Source organism: Ornithodoros turicata, chromosome 5, assembly GCF_037126465.1.
Source record: "Ornithodoros turicata isolate Travis chromosome 5, ASM3712646v1, whole genome shotgun sequence".
NCBI classification, from domain to species: Eukaryota; Metazoa; Arthropoda; class Arachnida; order Ixodida; family Argasidae; genus Ornithodoros; species Ornithodoros turicata.
This window is the reverse complement of record NC_088205.1, coordinates 45,246,106-45,267,261: the sequence shown is the minus strand read 5'-3', so window position 1 is coordinate 45,267,261 and position 21,156 is coordinate 45,246,106. Positions and strand designations below refer to the sequence as shown.

General features: G+C 44.9%; 1 protein-coding gene across 1 annotated transcript; it reads right to left on the bottom strand.

The window, feature by feature from the left end:
• Positions 1-1,864: 1,864 nt before the first annotated feature.
• Positions 1,865-2,940, bottom strand: LOC135395799 (uncharacterized). The gene is made up of 5 exons (XM_064626892.1): positions 2,757-2,940; positions 2,596-2,692; positions 2,339-2,514; positions 2,090-2,253; positions 1,865-1,969 (listed from the first exon to the last, which is right to left on the bottom strand). Exons 1-5 carry the CDS (start codon positions 2,938-2,940, stop codon positions 1,865-1,867), a joined length of 726 nt encoding a protein of 241 aa, XP_064482962.1.
• Between the last annotated feature and the right edge of the window lie 18,216 nt (positions 2,941-21,156).

Below are 21,156 nucleotides of genomic sequence, written 5' to 3'. Positions count from 1 at the left end.
TGTGGGCTGATGATATCTCCAAGGTACCCTTATTTAGGATGCAGTCCTGATGCTATATTCCACTGCGAATGCCATCCACCTGCACTCGTCGAAATCAAGTGCCTCTACTCACTGAGGAAAGTTCATCCTTCCAAGGTTGCTGAAGAAGGACAGAAACAACGCGACTTCTGCCTGGACGCCCACGGTGACTTAAAACTGTCACATAAGTATTATTACCAAGTGCAAGCTCAGCTACACTTAAATTCTGTTGGTAGCACAGTATGCTATTTTTATCTCCACGTGGATCAAGGGGGACTATTACTTTCAATCCCAAAGGAAGAGGGATTTCTGTCCAGAAACGAAGAGAAACTGAAGCTCCTTTTTGAAAAAATAGTGCTGCCAAGGATGTGTAGTAGGTATTGATTGTGTAGGAACAATATGTAAATAAAACTCACCTTTATTTGCAAGCGATAGTGAAAAGTTTGTGAGCCCGGCAACCACGGAGAGAATGTTGTCAAAATCTTGAACAAGATGGTAGGGGACTGTGTTAGTCAGTATCCTCCACTTTTTTATGTGCCCAATTGCCCTTTCCACGATTATCCTTGACGACGATATTCGTCTTGAACTTTCAACTTCATTGTGGAGCAACTGCGTTCTTCCTTTTGTGAAAGCCGGTGTTATCAGCTGCACGTCCCGCAGGAAAAAGTCCTCATGGAGAAGGAAACCCCGGTCTGCCAGAATCTGGTCACCTGGTAGCAACATACCTAGGAACCCTGCAACACACATAGTGGTTGCTCATAAATTGTGCACAGTCCCGATTGCTTGCCCCCCAGCCCACTGACTTACCACTCTGAAGAGTTATCTCCTTGTCCGAAATTCGTCCACCACAAACAGGAGAGACGAAGGTGACTGCGCCATGTGTATTCACACAGACGAGGAACTTCAGTGTGGAGCCCTGTTTGTAGTTGCTCCACACTTCTTGCTGCGTGGACAGGTTGAAGGGCCTGGAGATCAAGGCAAAGATGTTCAAGGTTGCATAAACCTGAACAATTTCACATGCTCAGTATAGTCGTCATTAGGACTGCGCAAATCCTTGAAGTAGTGAAAGGAATAATTCGGTGTCCAGTTCAACTTTCGAGGCCAATACAAAACCAATGTGTCATGAAACCAGACGAAAATGAATATACCAGCTTTTGTCCGACATGCATATTTGTGTATAATCAAGCACATTGCAGAAGTCTGATGGTACTCTTCATGCAGATTGCTAAGGAGGGGGCCCTTTTTGGATGCCTTGTTGGCTGCACAGCCAACAAAGTTGCTTAGAGTAATAGAGCTCTTAGAGCTGCTTAGACTGTATTTTTAGAGCAAGTAATTTTGTAAGTGGTCTGATTACAATTTTGAGTTGTCGAGTTCATTACGTTCACAAGCATCGACTTTTGCTTTTCAGAAATCGGGAAGTAACAGGCAAAACCGTGTACTACTTTTTTTTACTCATTACCCCATTAAATTTGGAGTCACGTAATATGTGACAGTAAAAATTCTTGCCTTTTTCACAAGGCTAAAAGCGATGGTAATGAGTGTTTTTTGTTATGCGTGTGCACGTCCTGACAATCACATTGTTTGTTCATGAAAAATTGCACAAGAGCTACGTACCTCGACACTGGAACTTCAGTGCAGTCTATAATGCCCCTTAGGTTTGGGAAATGGTGCCGTTCTTTTGTTGTGAGCCAGCTCCTCGCTATGTCGGGATCAGGGAACACAATCAGCTGTCTACACACTGAGGACATGGGGGCCAGCTGGTCTTTGAATATCCGGCTAGCAGTGGGGACGGACACATGAAACCTGTAGGCTAGGTCTGTTATGTGCAGACCGAGTCTCAGGCGCATTAAAAACAGCAGCAGTTGGCTTGGGTGTGGAAGGCATTTGCGTGCAGGTGGTAATGCAGCAACCACAGCTGCCAGCACTGCCAAGAATGTTGCCTTTGTGAGCCCTGTACACGAGGACATTGTGCATTAACATTCAAGTGTTTCCTTAGGGCTACAGCAAATGCCTGTACCACATGGAGAAAGAAATGCACAACAAAGGCACACATATCTGTGTAGAAAGTCACCTTCTTTTCGCTCATCTGCCCAACATCCTGGCACGAATTCAGCTTTGCTTTCAGCCTCTTGCACCTTCGTCTCAGTGTGGAAACCTCGTCGCTGAGTGCATCCCGTTCCTTCACCAAGGAGTAACAGTTTGCACACATCCCTGCTGATTCTGTCGCCTGGACCTCTGTGAAATATTGTTGTTTGATGCATTTAAATAGGAATCCATATTTGCAATGATGTTGACTGCAGTTGTATGTACTTTAACTTGCCTGCGTCTACCATGTTGTCACCAGTTGGCGACCCTTCCGCTGCATCCATGCTGTCCACATCGCTCATACTGTCCATATCGTCCAAACTTTCTACAGCAGTGTTGATACTGGAGCAGCTAGCCTGCTGTTCCTGCGATACCAACCGTTTTCGCGATATTGCAGCATGGCGATGATGCCTGGCAATGTTCAGGAAAGGTTTAGTGATGTTCAGTACGTGCTATGACAGTGTTCTGGAAAACATCAGTAAGTGCACGTACATTTCAATCCTCCTGCGTGATCGGGCACGACTATCGTTGTTGTACGAGAAGATAGACGGCACATAATCGACGTGGCTGGGGTCGTTGCTGCGTTTCTCTATTGAACAAAATATGCGACGGTAACGCATATGAACGGCGCTTTTCGAACACAAAGACATTACCTTCGACAAAATGCGCAGAGCACACACGTGCGCCGACGCCGGGAATCCACAAGTCGCCGTTCTTTTGCTTTCGTCGGAGCGCTACTGCCCATTGCATCTTACGCTGAGGGTCCCAAGGTACTCGGAACACCTTGTGACCCTTCTCCGTTGAGTTGGTGCAACCCAGGGCCGAACACCCAACCATTTTTGCCTGTCAAATTGCGAACCCACGAAATGGTCGGCTGTTTATACGCTAGCGAACAGGCAAACGCGCGGGAACTTCGAACCGGAAGTCCAAGATGACGTCACGCCCGTCGGGGCCTGAAAACCACCTATAGACTCTTTTCATCTGACGTCACTGTCGCAGACGGCATAGCCTTTCCCCCTGCTTGTGGCAGCCATACTTTTGTGCATGGCGCGTGCACACTGCCAGCATTAACTGTGGTGCGAGCACGTGCGAACACAAAAGTATGGCGGACGGAATGAGGTGAGTGAAAAGGGTAGGAAGTGAAAAGAAAAAGTAGTAATATGCGTTGACGACTGCCACTACTGGGATGGATGATTGGGAAATCTATCAAGTATTTTTTAAGAAATTCGACTGCTCGGGATACTGATTCTGAGGTGCGCAAAAAGCTCACTGAAAAGTGGAGAACCCAAAGCTGCCGGCGCTCTTGCTGTCATATGTGTATTTTTCATCACATTATGTAAAATGGCAGTTGCGTCTTGCTTTGAACTGTATGTGCAAATACGTGGCCTACAGGTTCGACAGCTGCTGTTGCATGCGTACATGTGTACACATTATTGTAACGAACTACTCCAGGAATTACGAAGTGGTGTTAACTCCGCGTTTTGATTTCTTTATTTCTTTCTTTCAAGAAATATAATAAAGCTGATCGTTTCAAAGAAGCAGGATGCTTGCTGTCGTGCCCTCTTGTACCAGCATCTTCCGCTACGTCAAGGTGCAGTTATTGTGCGCCGGACAAAGAAAAAAAAAAGAGAAGCGGGTGATAAAAATATACCGCGGTTGCTCATCCCCCGGGACTATTTGGCTAAATCATTTTAAATCTCCTAAAGCAACTACTTCTTTTCACGAGACTTAACATCATGAAAACGGCTTCAACATGCAAATGCGCTTCTCTGCCAGAGGATGTGCGATACTAACGATAGCGCACCTGTTCGTGGCCAAGCTTTCTCGGCTACGCGTTCCTGGCCACGAGGCACGCACACATAAAGCACACATACGTGAGCATGCATTGGCAGCATTGCAAACGGCTTTATTTCATTCTTGTATGTTTTGCTTTCCACCACCATGAGATTATTTATTCATTTTTATTTAAAATGCTTCCGGCATAGAAAGCATTACGAGGAAGGTAATACATTGGAAAACAAATACATTGCTTGAAAATCTACATTCAAGTGATGTTAGCAAAGAGGAGGAACCTGAAACATCCCCTTAAAGCAGCTGGCTGTGGAGCATGCTACTGAAATATTAAATGAGCGGGAAGTATTAAAATGCTCTGTTCCTTGACATAACCGGCAGCTTCTGTAAGCGTTGCTTACCAAGTTTTTCCGCACACTGTTCACAAATTTTGCTCTAGGAGTAACTGACAACAATGACATGGCAAAATTTTTCGCCTCCAAGCCGCTTTCACGGAAGGCACTAAAACTATGAAGAAATGCGATAACAAGCGGGGCGGAGTATAACCCGAATATATATATAACCGAATAAATAATTTGTCTGTATTTTGTTTGCTTGTATTTTTACTGTCATTTTTGCGTCGCACATTCTGTGCGTATATAATCTACACCGTTGCACTATGATGATGCATTCGTGAAGCTCGCTCAGATCTCGGGGCATCCATACTAAAATCCGTCATCATCAGCCCTTTTCACTCCCTAGTCACAATACAACATGTTCACATAATCTCCCTGCTTCATAACGTCAGCTACAATTCGACGTGAAACATCTTACTGCCGGAAAATGCATATTTTTTGCGGCTCCGACGTTTGCGCCTTTCATCACTAAACACCCTCGAAAATAACCTAGCGCTCATTCTTTTTTTCTATTATCAACTTCTCAACTAATTATCGTAAGCCCTAGTTCGCGTTGCAGGATTAAAATGTCGAAAATATGCCACATAAAATTAGTTTCGCGATGCAACATCGCTCATAGAAAAGCATGGCAATCGCAGCGCAGTATCCTAGGGAGGCAGCGCCCCTTGCGGTGGGCGCCGGAAATGGATTGGACGGGCGGTGCTCTTTGATCTCGGCGCCGTTGAACAGGCATTCTCAAATATAGGAGGCTATGGTCCGGCGTACGGTTTGCAACACGGGGATTTTAATGGCCCGTTATCGGCAGCCTGTATCGTACCCCAACGATTTCCCGAGGTGCAGCCAATGCACACTTACGGGTACCTCCTTCCCCCATACGAGAGTTAATTTGCGCGATTTTTAACAACAAAATCAATATGTCATTGTAGAAAACTCTTTATTGTTCCATAGTCACAAGATACATGGTTCTTTATGGCATCACTTCACCAGCAATGAAAAAATGAGTGTTACATTGAAAGTATACAATCACCAGTCCCATCTAATGGAAGCTAACTACTCGAAATGTAAGTCGATGACTTTCACTCGGTCATGCCAACCTTCTAACTTGAATTACGTTTTGGGAACATCAGTACTAACGCAGGTAAATAACTATACCTTGGACTTCACCTAACACCAGACCTATCATGGCGCACACACATCCATGCTATCTGATCCAGTGCAAACAAATCCCTTGGCTACCTCAGGCGAAACATCCGTATGGCTTCACCACTTGTTAAAAAGCTTGCGTACACAACAATAGTGAGAGGTGAGACCCAAGCTCGAATACGCATCTGTTATATGGCACCCCTGGCAGGAAACACTAAGCACTGAATTGGAGTCTATTCAAAACCGCGCCATCAGGTTTATAATGAACAACTATAACCCGCACAGCAGTATCACAGATATGAGGCATGCCCTAGAATTACCCACATTGAAACAAACACGTATACATGGCAGCATAACATTCCTTCATAAACTTTTCCACAGCCCTTTTGACATAAAACACGACATGATATTGAAACTCTTCCGGTCTTCATCACGCATTAACAACCTTAAAAAAATTTGTCCAATTCATGCTTCTACAACCTCGTTCCAAAACTCTTTTTTACCACGAACTATTGACCTCTGTAATAACCTGCCGAACAGCATAGTGACGATCACAGATAACACACGCTTTCAACAGTCTCTGACAGAACCCAAGCGGCACAATGTACCGAAAGTCGAGTGCAATAGGGGTGGACGGGTAGGTGGAAGGCCTTGAACAGAGTTGTGAAACTAAAGAACACTGATAAGACACATACCGTCCACCCCTATTGCACTCGACTTTCAGTGCATTGTGCTGCTTGGGAACACCTGAAAGATTAACACTGAACTAACTTGTTATTTGTTTTCATTATCACTAGACTTACCTTGATAGTTGCAAAGTAGGCCGTACACTAATGAGATGAATCATCATCGTCGTCATTGTTTTTGTTTTGTAACTTGTTATTGTTATTATTATAAATTGTAACATTGTAATTAGCATTACTGTGTTTTGCTTTGCCCATGTCCCTTATGTAATGCCCTCGGGTCTCTAAGGGTTAAATAAATGAAATGAAATGAAATATATTGATAAGCTCATCGTACATGATGATCAACATGGGTAAAATTAATCATTCCTACCGAATACTTTCCGAGCAAAAAAATCAAGAACCAGCCCTGAATTCGAAATCCAGCCAGAAATCCAGCCCTGAATTCGAGTGTTGATTTTTTGCCGTCTTTGCATATACCTCCTGAGTTCTAAAAGATCTCGTAGTGAATTTTTTTAATGCTTTAGTATACCTACCGGCCAGTAGTCCGAGCGCAAATTTTGGCGCACAGGTGCAACAATGTGTTGTATAAAAAGCGGCGAACATGCTCTGTCGCGCAGTTTTGTTTGAACTTCGACGCTTCTTGCTCTGGCTGTAGATATCTCCGACACGTTCGTACGCAGAGTAGGGCGCCGTTTTAACTAGGGTTCGTGGTTTTCGGCATTTTCCGAAAAATGCCGGAAAACACCCCCCGAATGATTTTTTTCAGATTCGGAATATTCCGAAAAAATCCGAATTTCTCGTACCTTGACAGCTGCCATTCCTGGAACCGCAAAGGGAAATCCCCTTGGAATCTCCCGTTGTCGACTATTTCTCGAACGTGGCATTATCTTCAGGCTGTGCCCTTGTTTTGTTGTGCTTAAGCGGTTATAGGAGGATGACCTCAGCTCTATTGTGCGGTCGGTGACAGCCTTTTGGCAGCACACGTACTTAGTGACACACCTATCTTTAGTGAATTTACTATTCAGAACCGTTGTGGTCTGTTGTTGTCCGGTTAAAAAGAGATCACGAGTGCACGGAGCTCCCAAACGGTTTCAAAAGCCGATCGCTCATCCCCTGCCCTAGCCTTCTAGTTCATTTTTGTGTTCTTTGTATTCCTCTATCTACTCCCTTCCAGTTACGACTTGGAGTGACCCTTGTTTCCGTTCGTGAGGCACTTCAAGGCACTTCGAGGCACTTCACTGTATGAGGACTTATTCTTATTAGTTCTACGAGATGAATCTCGTATGGATGATATAAAGCGCGAGTTTTTCGAATATGCTGTATGCCCTGCCCCTCAGGTGGATATATCTCCTATGCAGCTTTGGTCGGCCTGTTCCAGCACATGGCCTTTGTTATCGCAGTGCGCCTTAAGCATACTGGCTATTCCTGTTTCTAGCGCTAATGTTGAGCGCGCGTTCTCTAAACTGCGTGTTATTAATCGCAAGGAGCGAGCCGCTATGACAGATGCCAGCTTGATGATGTACACTTGCATCTATTACAACAAGAGGTAGTCTCCTTGTTTGCTGGTTTGGCACAGGCAATAAAAGACATTGTTAATGAAACCATGAATCGATTCACTTCTTTTCGGTTCGTTGTTACTTCGCGCGCAAAATAGGCTTTCATTCATGCGAAATAAATAGATGCCCGTATTCGGGCATTTATTTTTTAGGCGGAATATAGATGCCGAAAAAATCCGGTTTATAGTCCCCCATATAAATGCCGATAAACAGCCCCCGAATTGGATTGAAAATAAATGCCGAAAACCACAAACCCTAGTTTTAACGCGCTAATCAGCAGTATACGCTTTTGGAGAATTTTTTGCGTTAGATGAGAGGCCTAACATCGGGCCATATCCTGGCAAAATATATATGAAACCAAGTGGGACCTTTTTGAGAAATACACGCGCAAAATCCATGTTTTTTTTTTCGAAATATGCTTGAACATTTGCCCATTTCAGCACATGCTGCTAGGAAGTATATGCAGGATAGATATATCAGATGAAAGAGCATTAAAAGATGAGCGAGCTGATACCAAGTATGACAATCAGGGACATCTATAGCCAGAGATATCACGCGTCGAAATTGGGACAAAACTGCGCGAGAGGGCATGTTCGCCATTTTTTATAGCACACAGCGTTGCACCTGCGCGCCAAAATTTGCTCTCTGACAGCTGACCTGTAGGCATAATAAAGCATCAAAAAATTTCACTACAATATGTTTTAACACCCGGGAGATATACACGTGCAAACACGGCAAAACTGAAACACCCGAATTCAGGGCCGGATTTTCTCGAGTTTTTGCACGAAAGCTAGTCGACAAAAATTATTCATTTTACCGCTGTTGATCATAATATACGATGAGCTTATGAATATTAAAAAATACTGAAAACCCAGGAGGTCGATGGGACCTCCTTGCCTGAACTGACGTGAAACCGGCCCGTAATAAGGTACATGAAATGAGTTTATGCTCTATGAGTTGTCCCTTACGCACATATCGTAGAACCGTGCCAAGTTTTAACCCTACTACACAATGCCCTCTATCATTATCAATACACTGCTTATGGTTAAGATGCGCGCACCTGAGCTTCCTATTGCTCGGCTAAAACATAATTTGTAACATTCACCGCGTAACAACAAGGGAGTTAGACGCGCCGTGCGCTTGTCATCTTTCATCTCAAGTCATGGGGGGGAGGACCCAGCCTGCGATGTTTGTAGACCAGAATCGAACAAAAGGAACTTTCTTCAAGTTGCTTTGACAAACTTAACCCCCCCCCCCCCCCCCAACACAAAAGAAAAAGAGAAAGGAACGAGCTCCTCAAGAAGTTACTGGAGCTCAACAGCAAAGATCTATGCAAAAAGTTACTGCATCTAAGCCGAGTAGCCTAGTTACAGTATCGAGTTACTGGTAACGAGTTACCCCCAACAACATGGAACACGTGAACAACTTGAGAATCCGTACTACATGTGTCAAGATTGTTCTACCCTCTTTAAGAAAATAGAAGAAATTGTGCACCTTTGCTAATACGAGGGCAATATACATATAATTTGAGAACCACTCTCTAAGAAAAAAGGGTGTGAAAAGGTGGTAGCTTCCATAGTTAACTCCTAGGTCAACATAGCGTCTGATAAAGGATGGTAAAAAAATTATCATCTATCCAAATTGCGATAAAAAGCCGTACGCCCCCCTCGCTCACCGAATCAGAAGCGGTAGCTCTATCATTCGTATAGGTATAGCAGGTAGAACTTTGCAAACTTTTAGGCACAACATATGCGACAACTATTACCTCCCAAAAAGGTGTAATTGCTCCACCCTTTTTTCTGAGAGTGCAGTATGGCACATGTACTGTGACTCGTACCTTTGTCTTTAGGATATAGTGAGAAATATTAATGTATCAAGAAGATGCCTTTTCTTATACATTGGCTTTCTTGCTATGAAGGCCTCTTACTATGGATACCCGAAGTTCTTTTAAAAGAAAAACAACACATCATACCAGATTGATTTGATTGTATTCCTTTCAAGCAAACATCACAGCGCGATAGGTTCATAATGTTGTAACCGATGTGCGAAGTGCGGGGTGGATTCTGAAAGTGGAAGATAGCTTGAGGTCAGGGTTACACTGAGAAAAGTAAACCACACCACAAGACGCACACGTTATTGAATACAGACCAAATGGCTACAGTTACAGTTTACATCATGACATGACAAGATCCGCTAGAAAAATCTTGACCATCATCACTGGCTCTGAGGCAGAGATCTGGTGGTGGGCACTTCGGTGATACCTTCATCAAGGCATTGAAATTCTTTAAGCATGCTCTGGTAGTGGTCCAGCATGACATTCTGAATGAAAGATCAGGATAGCTTTCATTCACTCATAGTTTCAAACTAATTGACATATCATGCGTCGATCACATTACGCAAACGAATTAAAGCGGAATAATTTATTCACTTCGGAGGTTCCTTTTTTTCTTTTCTTCTTATTTAGAGTGACTACAAAAACGAACCTTGAGCTGAAGTCCTCCAGCATTTCAATTTTGTATATTTCGTTTGATGTTAAATACACAATACATACGATTCCACACTTTACTAAGCCATATTTTCATCAAAACGTAGTCCATTATCCTAAAAGCAACGCATAAACCACAATGGATCACTGAAATCGGAAGCGATGCTGAGCTGCTAAATTTCGAGAGAAGCCTTCTAGAACGGTGTCACTCATGTTGAAAACCACCTATGAGTAACGTTTATCAATGCGAGGAATACCACAAGAAGGAATAGCACTAACCCCTCGATAAATCGCTCAAAAATGTCGGAATTCCTCGAAAGTTTCGAGAGCACGGCCGGATACGTTCGTTTCTCGCAGCGAGGGCGACGGGGACTCCGACAGTGCAAGCACGGCTGGATGGTCGAGGTACATCATTGGCCAGATTCGAAACTGTCGGTCACGTAATTGCAACACTCGGCGCCTGACAGTCTGCGAACAAAAATCCGTTGCTGAACCTCGGTCATGTGACTGATCATCGTGAAGTGATCAGATGAGCATCGGGGAGCGATCCTATATTTTGCTCACATGACCAAGATCAGTCCAGACCAGGAAATGACCAGAGCAGCATCAGGGAGCGATCCTATATTATTGTTTACATGACCAAAAGCAGACCAGACCGGGAAATGATCAGTGTACCGTCGGGGGACGACGTTATCTTCTCTTACGTTCTACCTCCTCCGTTCCCACACCGCTGGGAACCAGTCGTGCACTATCGCCCGTACAGAAGCCGAAGCCCCATTGCGTTCCCATTCTTTTCCCGAGGGTTTGTGCTGCCTGGGTATATGTCAGGAACTATCTCGTTTGAACAAACTTTTCAAAGAAAGTTCATGAAGCCGGCTACTTAGCCCATGACTTAGCCGATACAAGGTTGGGGACATGTAACACTGTTGCTCGACGAATAGGCGATTGTTTCCCACCAGGCGTCGCCCCTTGTCTTTTCACCGCAATTTCAGTCGTGATTAAAAAATATTTAGAGTTTTCTGTCGCACATAAAATTATATTAGGCGCATATTATTAAAACGAACATGTTGCGATATAAACCTGGTGAAAATGTGAATGAGGGACAGCACGCACGCTTGACTATCGACAGTTTAATCATGCGAACCGTCAGTTTCGATCACCGATAAGGAGTGCAGGTTTTACTGGACGGGTGTCCCTCATTCCTCCTTCGTGTCTTTTCACCGCTGGTTTATATCGCTAATACCATGTACCAACTCCATACCATTCGGTAATAAAATAATCTGAAATGTCCACGATCATGTAACAACAAATCAGTGTAATGTCAGTTTTTAATTTTGTAGTGGAGTGAGATAAATGAATGCCTTTTGCATAAACGCTTAGTAAGCATTCAGTTCTGAAATAAATTTTCTCTTACTGCCCTGTTTACCTCCAGAGAAAGCCTAAGGTACTATGGGCTGGCCTGAACAAGAAAATGATTGCCGGAAGGAAGAAAGACGTCTCAAGAACAGTTAACCAGATGTGAAAGCTTCATTGCCAAAAAGCTTCACCAAGTTTGTTAAACTTTGTAATGTTTCAAGTTTTGTTGCAAGGTACATCCTTCTGCTCGGGCAAGCTAAGCCATAAGCTCCTCCTCTGGTGGCAACGCATAAAAGCGTACCGTGTTGGCATCCAATGCCCGCTTGTGGCTCAAGGGTCCAACGAGCTGGAGGGTCCAACGAGAAGGAGGATCCAACAGGGTCACGTGAGAGCGTGAAAAAGTATCCAACGCGATGAAGGGTCCAATGCGAGACGGAGTAGAGAGAAGTATCCAACGAGCAGAAGGATCCAACCGTGGATTCTTCTGCTCGTTGGATGCTTCAGCACGTTGGATCCTTCTGCACCTTTGGATCCTTCAGCTCGTTGGAACCTTTCTCACGGTTGATTATGTGTTTAAGTACCTAAAGTGCTCAAGCATCCAACGAGTCGAAGGATCCACGGCCTCGCATTATTCACTGGACGGTCATGCATTAACGATTAACACAGCGTCCGAAATGAGTAAGTGAATTAAATGTCCCATGCGCATACTCTCCAAAAACTTTTCTTGACATTTTGGTGGCTGTTTACCATTATAAAAGCCACTACGTGTTATTAGAAGGAGAATTATCAAACGAGGTCTTATTGTGGTGAACTTCCTGAAATGAGGATGTGCGTGTCGCGCCATGCGTGATCTCCTCTCATCATGTCAGTGTTCACTCGGTCACAAACTTTCCCTCTTTCCTTATGCGCATTTGTAGTATCAGAGTAGTCGAAGACGAAAGTGAGTATGGAGCACATGTGCATTTATTTAAAAAAAAAGAAGAAGAAGAAAAAGAATAACGTGAGTAGAGCATGCAATAAATATGGGACGGCAAAATTCCTATGTCGGCCACACGACCCAGATATCTTACAACGCCGCTGAATGCCGCTTGGTAGCTCTCCAGCCAGGATCCAAACATTGCCATTTCCGAGGTCAGCTGTGTGTTCCTCACCAGCGGCACGGCCGAGTGGGCTAAGGCGTCCGCTCGTTGGTGGTAACCAAGGTCGAGCTGAAGACTGGGAGGTGGTGGGTTCGAATCCTACCGCCGGCTGTGCTGTCTGAGGTTTTCCCTGGGTTTTCCGAAGACTTTCCAGACGAATGTCGGCACAGTTCCCCCTGAAGTCAGCCCAGGACGCATACTAACCCCCCTGTCCCCCACTCCTTCCTGCTATCCTCTCTCCGTCTGTCCACATCTGTACGTCGCTCATAGCCACAGTTGCTTCGCGGCGCTAACACCCAATCAAAAAAAAAAAAAATGTGTGTTCCTCAGCAGTACTTCCTGAGACGCAGCAGAGTTGTAGCACGCAGTATACCGATAATTCACTGAAGGCTTGAGTGCTTGCCTCGTAAAAATACGAGCACTGGATTTGCCCACCTCGTGCTGCGGTATTGGATAATGTCGTGAGTCCTGTTGTGGGAGGGCAAGTAGATTGGATTCGGAGCACCGTAGTTAGACTCCATCATCAGCCGGATACGTCCGCTGTGCTCAGTTACCACAGCCCAACTGTACAAAAGGGCAGTCGAAGCGACGAGCGTAGTTAATGAATCGTCTTTTGGAAGGAATGTGGTTTTCTTCCTTTGTATCCCCTTCCGTTCTTTGCCATGGACACGGGAATAAAAAGGAGGACGTCACCCACCGCTGGAGAAGGAGGGCATCGCCCTCTACGACCCTCACATTCATACACACCTCGTTGGATCCTCCGTCTCGCATTGGGTGCGCTTGTGGCTCAAGGGTCCAACGAGACCAACCTACCCTCTCACAACAGGACTCACGACATCATCCAATACCGTAGCAGGAAGTGGCCAAATGCAGTGCTCGAATAATAATAATAATAATATAATAATAATAATGACTTTATTTGATCCAACATTGAACCCAGACTACTGGGAAAAAAGCTACACTAGGTAGCTTGACGAGTCCCAGACCCTGCGCCTCACACAGCGGAGCATACAAATACATGTAGAAAGTAAGTACAAATGGCATTCAAACGCGAAGAAACAGTAACAGAAACAGCATATATGGACACATTTCGATACCATGCGTGAATAGTTGACACTGCAGGGGTATATTTACAACTATTAATTCGACAATGGTAGTAATAACAAATATGACAAGGATGGAAATGCGCCAATGACAAGAATGGAAATACAGCAATATGGGGTTAGTGGTTACGCACCAAGGAAAAGGAGTTTGATGTTTTGGACGCTTGTGTACCTAAAATCCATTTCCTTATATCCGTTTAATAGTGTGGGTAGGGTGTATGATGTCAACTGTGTACCGTAGTTCGTACGCGGTTTTCTAACCTGCCAGGGCAAGGGGGCCCGGAATGTATATGCGTTAGTGTCATTCCTCACAAGTGCAACTAGATTGCAGAAATGGGCGTTGTTCTGAAGGTAGGAGCGTCTATATGTCATAATCAAACGATACTCATACACACCGCGTATTTTAGTGAGGGATAGGTCAAGAAAAAATTGTTTTGTGCTTGTATAATATTCGGCATTTACGATCGCACGAACTGCCCTTTTCTGTAAAAGAAACAAGGCATGTATGTTCGTTTTACTTGACGTACCCCATACTAGATGGCAATATTGAATATGAGACAAGAACAATGAATTATATAATGTAAGTTTAACCTGCATAGGTAAATAGTAATGTCTATACAAGATTCCAACCACTGCGGAAATTTTAGATTGTACGTGTTGGTTGTGGTAATCCCAAGACATAGTGTCGGAAAAATATACGCCTAAGAGTTTGAAGTTACTCACGATCTCTATACACTTGGAGCTAATAGTAAGTTGAGCGTCCCATTCACTCGTTTGTTAATGGGTCGGAATATCATAGCTTTTGTCTTATTGTAGTTTATTGTGAAATTATTTTTGAAGGCCCACGACTGGAAGAATGACGTTGCCCTTTTGTATTAATTCATTTGCATTACATCCTGATAGGAGAATACTCACATCGTCAGCATAAATAACGAAAGACGCTACACTATCGATATTAACAATATCGTTAAGATATAAATTAAATAAAAGGCGGCCTAAGATGCTACCGTGAGGCACACCAGCAGTTACCCTTTGGAGGTCCGAGATTGCAGAGTCAATTTGCACGCATTGTTTTCAATTGCTTAGGTATGTTCGAAAAAGTTCAAGTGCATTTGCTCTCACGCCGTATTTATATAACTTCTTTAGTAATATATCATGGTCAATACGGTCAAATGCCTTCGAGAAATCAATAAACATTCCCAGCACTATGCATTTTCTCTCAAAATTACTTAAAATGGTTTTCTTTAGATTCAGTAAAGCTAACTCGGTTGACATACCTTTCCTAAAGCCATGCTGGGCGTTAGATAGCAACTTATGTTTGTCCAAAAAACCCATTAGCCGTTTGTGAATTATCTTCTCTAAACCTTTTGAGAAAATGGGACGTATAGAGACCGGTCTGTAATTGGTTATATTATCTTTCTCTCCGCCTTTGTGTATTAGGGACACTTTCGCAATTTGCATGCTTTCAGGAAATATACCAGTTACTAATATCATGTTAAAGATATTGTTAATATGAATTATTATTCGCGCGTTAAACCCAAGGTATATTTAAACAGGTAGCGCAACTCCCATAGGCCCCTGTGTCTTCAGAATGACGCCATGATAGAGACGGTCAGCGCCATCCATCCGTTGCGCGGACTACTACGATTGTAAATAAATGACGTCAGAGACGACGTCACTAGTATGAATAATAAGTAGTGCATAATTAGCCATGCACGTTTATACTGGCCCACTTCGCTTGCCTTGTATTCCCTTTTCCACGCCCAGTCAACAATACCAGACGAGAACACAGAAAAATAAAGCATATCATATTTAATGAATCATATCAATTCCAAATACATACAGTTATCACAGATTTTGACAACTCCAAACAGAAAGGCGTCGTGATGACCACAAAGAAATTAGAAAGGCTCACATAAGGCCCATTTCTCACCCAGAGCTATACGTACATCTAGTGATTAGACGTTTGCATTTATTCAATGAGTGGCCGTTATAGGTCCATTGCAACAAGACACAACATCGTTGGTGCAGAGTTGGTTCCTGCTAACACTCACACCATCATGGCCGCTCGTCCCATGACGAAATCTTTTTCTCGCGGGCCCAGCAACAGGAGATGCATTGTTGCATTCATCTGTTCACACCTGTTAATCTTGGTCTACAGCACGGAGATGTGAAGGTCGCTTCCTGTTTAACCCAAAGAGTGTACGAACTCCGTATTACAGTGCACGGACACACGGTACGGATACAGAGACACACGGATAAACACGGAAATGTACTGGAGTGGTAGATGATCTCTATATGTGCACGAGCGGGGCAACAGAAAGCTTTTTCTACATTGAAATTAAGAATAACCTATTAGTACATACACAAGCCAGGCCCATGTTGTAAAGTTTTTCTGTTTACAACCGTACTTCTACTGTCAACACCCAGGATCGCTCGCGCCTCATGCTGGTGGCCTTGCCGATGGGTCTGATTTGGTATTTTCGCTAGTTTTCGCTACCAGTTTAGATATACCTTGTTAAATCTGTACGTCTTCGTCTTTCTTGTCTGCGCTTTTACATGACCAGAGGAAAATAAAGTTTGGCTTATGACGAGCGTGAAGCTCGGAACATTCCAAGCCATCACGAGATAGAGTGTGGACGTGCTCTCAGCTTTTCCTTACCTGCTGCGTACTTAATCTGCAACAAAGGTTATGGGCCCATGTATCAGCACTGCTACGGCAAGCATAAAATAGATGACCGTCAATCCTAATCGTAGAAGATGGCAGAAGGATTACCTACGTCCCACTTCGAGAAGTTGGAGGGAAGCAACTACCCTACATGGAGGTACAAGCTTACAGTCTACCTGAAGGCAAAGGGTCTATGGACCGCAATTGAAGATAATGCGCCGGAAGATGATGCGCAGAGAACAGCTTGCAGAAGAAGGATCAAGAGGCCCTGAACGCTATAGTGCAGACTTTATCCGCAAGTCAAGCCTGTTACGTCATCAACCAAGCCACTGCGAAAGGCGTTTGGTTGAAACTGCAGGAAACGAATCGAGGTCGAGTCCTGGAACGGAAGATCACCTTGAAGCGTGAGTTGAACGCCATAAAGTGGAAAAAGGATGAGACTGCTACTCAATACATGCAACGCGTAGAGGCCATTGCTGAACAGTTACGAGTAGAGCCCTGCACCATCCGCGGATGGAAGCGGATATCCGCGGTATCCGCAAGATACTTGCGGATTCGGATGAAAATTCCGAACTTTCTGCGGTGTGCGGATCGGATGCGGATGGCGCGAGGTCGGATGCGGATCGGATGCGGATACGAAGGCAGCGGATCGGTAGCGGATCGGATGCGGATATACCGCGTGCTGTAATTTTTCCACCAGCAATTTATTTGTATTGCGCTGCGACAGCGAGCGAATGCTCGGGTTCACCTTTGACCATGCACGGCCAAGACGGGAGAGAAGGCATTCTGGCGTCTCGAACCGCGCTAGCACCGACGAGGTAGCGTTCCACGCGTTACAGAAGGCTCTCCGTAACGCGTTTGTTGAAATGTTTACCTTTGCTGGTCGTCGTGAGTCGTTCCGTGACAGCATGGAGGCATCCAAAATTATACCAACATATGCTTCCGGCGGTCTTTACGCGTCCTTCGAAACGTGCGGATTTTGCGGATCGGATGCGGATGGTGCGCTTTGGTCAGCGGATCGGATGCGGATGTAAACTGTTGTGTGTGCTGCGGATGCGGATCGGATGCGGTAACGGTTGCGCGGATGCGGGTCGGATGCGGATGCCAAAAATGTCATCCGCGCAGGGCTCTAGTTACGAGCCCTGGGTGAGCCTATTGACGACCCGGAGATAGCGTCAATAGCCATTCAGGGATTGCCAAGAACGTACCACGGTGTTGCCCGAGCTTTCGACATATGTGCCATAGCGGACCTCACCACCGAGAAAGTTAGGTACGCACTCGTCCAGGAGGAGACACGCCAAAACGGTTATGGCAGCGAGGCAGCGCATGAAGCGAGACTTGGCCCCGGGAGACGAAATGGTGCCAAGAGAAGTGTACAGTGCTTCAGCTGCGGGAAGTTAGGACACATCGCTCAACGCTGTCCAGAAAAATCATCTAGTCAATCGCCCAGCAACAAAGGAGGAAGCGACACGCGACCCAACCGGAGTTCCTTCAGAGGGAAATACAACGCAAGGGTTGCTTCAGTCAAGGAGAACCAACACACAGAGGTAGATCACGCATTGAATTCCTTCGCTTTCGAAGTTAAAGAGCACGGCACATGCAGTAGCGGATGGAATGGTTGGTCCGTCGACTCCGGGGCTAGCAGCCACATGACAGGGTGTCTGGATATTCTGAAAGTATTTCGAAAAGATCACGACAAGGTGGTTACACTCGCTGACGGCAAAACCATACGAACGGATGGCATTGGAAACGTCACGTTCGAGGTAAAAAATGGGCAGGGCAAGAATTTTCTGACTGCGATGGACGTCCTGTATGTCCCAGGTATGGCCGACAACCTGCTTTCTGTGTCTAAGCTGACAGAGAATGGGATGGACGTGACGTTCAAAGGCGACCGCTGTCATGTGTATCGTGGCAAAAATTTCGTTTTCGACGCTGTCAAAGAAGAGGGAATATACAGGTTGCATGCCAAAATAATTCCACAGAGTCTGCAAGCTCAGCAAGCACGCCTAGACACTACGGAATTATGGCATCGTCGAATGGGCCACTTAAATGTTCAATGCCTTGTGCAAATGTCACAAAGTGGAATCGTTCGAGGGATCCCGAACTTGAACTCAGTGCAACTGGAGTGTAAGGAATGTGCTATGGGAAACCATACAAGAAGTCCCTTTAAGACATCGGATGATTGACCAGCGACTGGACTACTGGAACTGGTACATGTTGACATATGCGGGCCGTTTCCAGTAACTTCGCTTGGAGGGAGTCGCTACATGTTTGTGATCGTTGATGACTACAGCCGTCGAGTAGCAACACAATTTTTAAAGTATAAGGGTGAAGCTACAGAGTGTCTGATTGAGTATATTAATGAAGCTGAAGTTCAGACCGGGAGCATTTTGAAGAGGGTTAGAACAGACAACGGTTCCGAGTTCACAAATCGACAACTCGAAGTCTTCTTCAAGCAAAAGGGGATCGTCCACGAAAGGACTGTGCCATTCTCGCCAGCACAAAACGGAGTGGCGGAGAGAATGAATCGGACGCTTCTCGAGACAGGAAGAACGCTGCTGAAACAAGCTGAATTACCCCTGGAATTTTGGGCTGAAGCTATAAACACTGCAGCTTATATACGTAACAGATGTCCAAAAGAAGTTATCCGTGGGAAAATCCCAGAAGAAATTTACACGGGCAGAGTCCAATCTGTACGGTATTTTCGCATTTTCGGATGCCTGGCTTATGCTTGGATTCCCGATCGCTACCGAACGAAGCTGCAACCAAAGAGCAAGGAAGCAATTTTTCTGGGGTACTGTGAGAACACCAAAGGATATCGATTGTACGATCCAATCACAAAAAAGGTCTTCATTAGCAGAGACTTAAAGTTTCTTGAGGACCACAAGGGATCGACGTTGTTGGAGCAACAAGCCCACACGGAATGCTACGATTCTGTCAGTTATGTCTCCATCAATACCTTTTATCCGGATGAAAACTCATTAGGATCAGAAGATGGTCAAGCAAGTAGCGGAAGCGGTGCATTCGAAACCGCAGACGACGTCTCAGATGGGGGTACGGCGGACGCATCCGAGCTGATGTCGTCCGAAGACGAGGTCGAGCACCAAGATGTACTTCGCAGGTCGGCGAGGATCAGAGCACAGCCTGATCGCCTGCAAGTGGATCCAAGTAAGAAAAGCTACTGTCAGAACGTGGAAATTCAGCAACACATCGTGGAGCCAACGACGTACGTCGGGGCAATGTCCTCCCTTCAACGGATTCAGTGGGAGAAGGCAATGAAAGAAGAGCTGTCCTCACATGACCAAATGAATACTTGGACACTTATCCCGAAAAAGACAGGAATGAAGGTAGTAAAATCGAAATGGGTTTACAGAGTCAAAAGAGGCGCAAGCGGAGAAATCGAAAAGTACAAGGCTCGTGTGGTTGCTGTAGGAAGCTCACAAGTACATGGAATCGATTATTTCGAAACGTTTTCTCCAGTCGTTAAGCTCAACAGTCTACGATTGCTTCTAGCAATTGCAAACGAAGAAAGAATGGTGATGCGCCAATTAGACGTCAAGACGGCATACCTTCACGGGAAACTAGAAGAGGAAGTCTATATGGAGCAGCCACCAGGTTTCTGTAGAAAGGAAGAACACGTATGCAAGCTAAACAAAGCGATATATGGCCTGAAGCAGTCTGGAAGGACGTGGTACAGAACACTCGATGCTATTCTACAAGAACAAGGATACAGACGTCTAGAGACTGACAGGTGTGTGTTCGTACTTAAAACCGGAAATGACAAAGTAATTCTAGGAGTTTACGTTGACGATATGTTGATGTTGGGAACCAGTCAACGAGCACTGAAGAACGCAATCGACGCTCTTGGGAAGAAAGTTGAGTTGAAGGACCTTGGAGAGCCAAAGTATATCCTAGGAATAGAAATAAGCCAAGAGAAGGAAGGTCGAAGTATTTCTATCAGCCAGAAGAAATATCTTGGAGACATTCTTAAACGTTTCAACATGGACAACTATAAGTCAGTTTCGACGCCAATGGAGCATGGTCATGTCAACGGAAATGAAGTTTCACGAGAAGAAGAGACCATAAGTCGAGATAATCTAACCTACCAGAGCCTCATAGGCAGTCTTATGTACCTCGTGCAAGGAACTCGTCCTGATATTGCATTTGCTGTAAATTACTTAAGCCAGTTTAACAAAGATTTCACGATACAGCACTGGAAGATGGCTAAACGAGTCTTACGTTATTTACAAGGTACGCAAGATGCTGCAATCACATACACTGCTTGTCAAGAACCTATCATGGGATATTCAGATGCGAGCTGGAACGAGGGTAACTCAGGAAGATCAAGAAGTGCTTATGTTTTCACAATGTCCAAAGGAGCGATTAGCTGGAAGTCAGTGAAACAACCAACGGTAGCGCTTTCCACCAGCGAGGCAGAATATGTCGCTCTAACCGAAGCCATGAAAGAAGGAAAGTGGCTAAAGACCTTTTTGGAGGAACTTGGTTTCGAAAGTTACGGTGCTGGGGCTATGACCATGAGATGTGACAATCAGTCGGCAATCAAGATGATTGAAAATCCGGTCCAACACCAACGGTCTAAACATATCAACCTCAAATACCTGTACATTAGGAACCAGGTTGAGAACGGAGATCTTGTTGTGGAATATTTACCAACACAGGACATGATTGCAGATGGGCTAACGAAACCAGTCCCAAGAGGGAAGAACTTGT

Excerpts from the sequence above, each read along its gene's own strand:
- LOC135395799 (XM_064626892.1), bottom strand. The coding sequence starts at position 2,940 with ATGGTTGGGTGTTCGGCCCTGGGTTGCACCAACTCAACGGAGAAGGGT. Across the intron at positions 2,693-2,756 it reads CTCTGCGCATTTTGTCGAAG|AGAAACGCAGCAACGACCCC; the intron begins GTAATGTCTTTG and ends TTTGTTCAATAG. Across the intron at positions 1,970-2,089 it reads GGCAGATGAGCGAAAAGAAG|GGCTCACAAAGGCAACATTC; the intron begins GTGACTTTCTAC and ends CCTCGTGTACAG.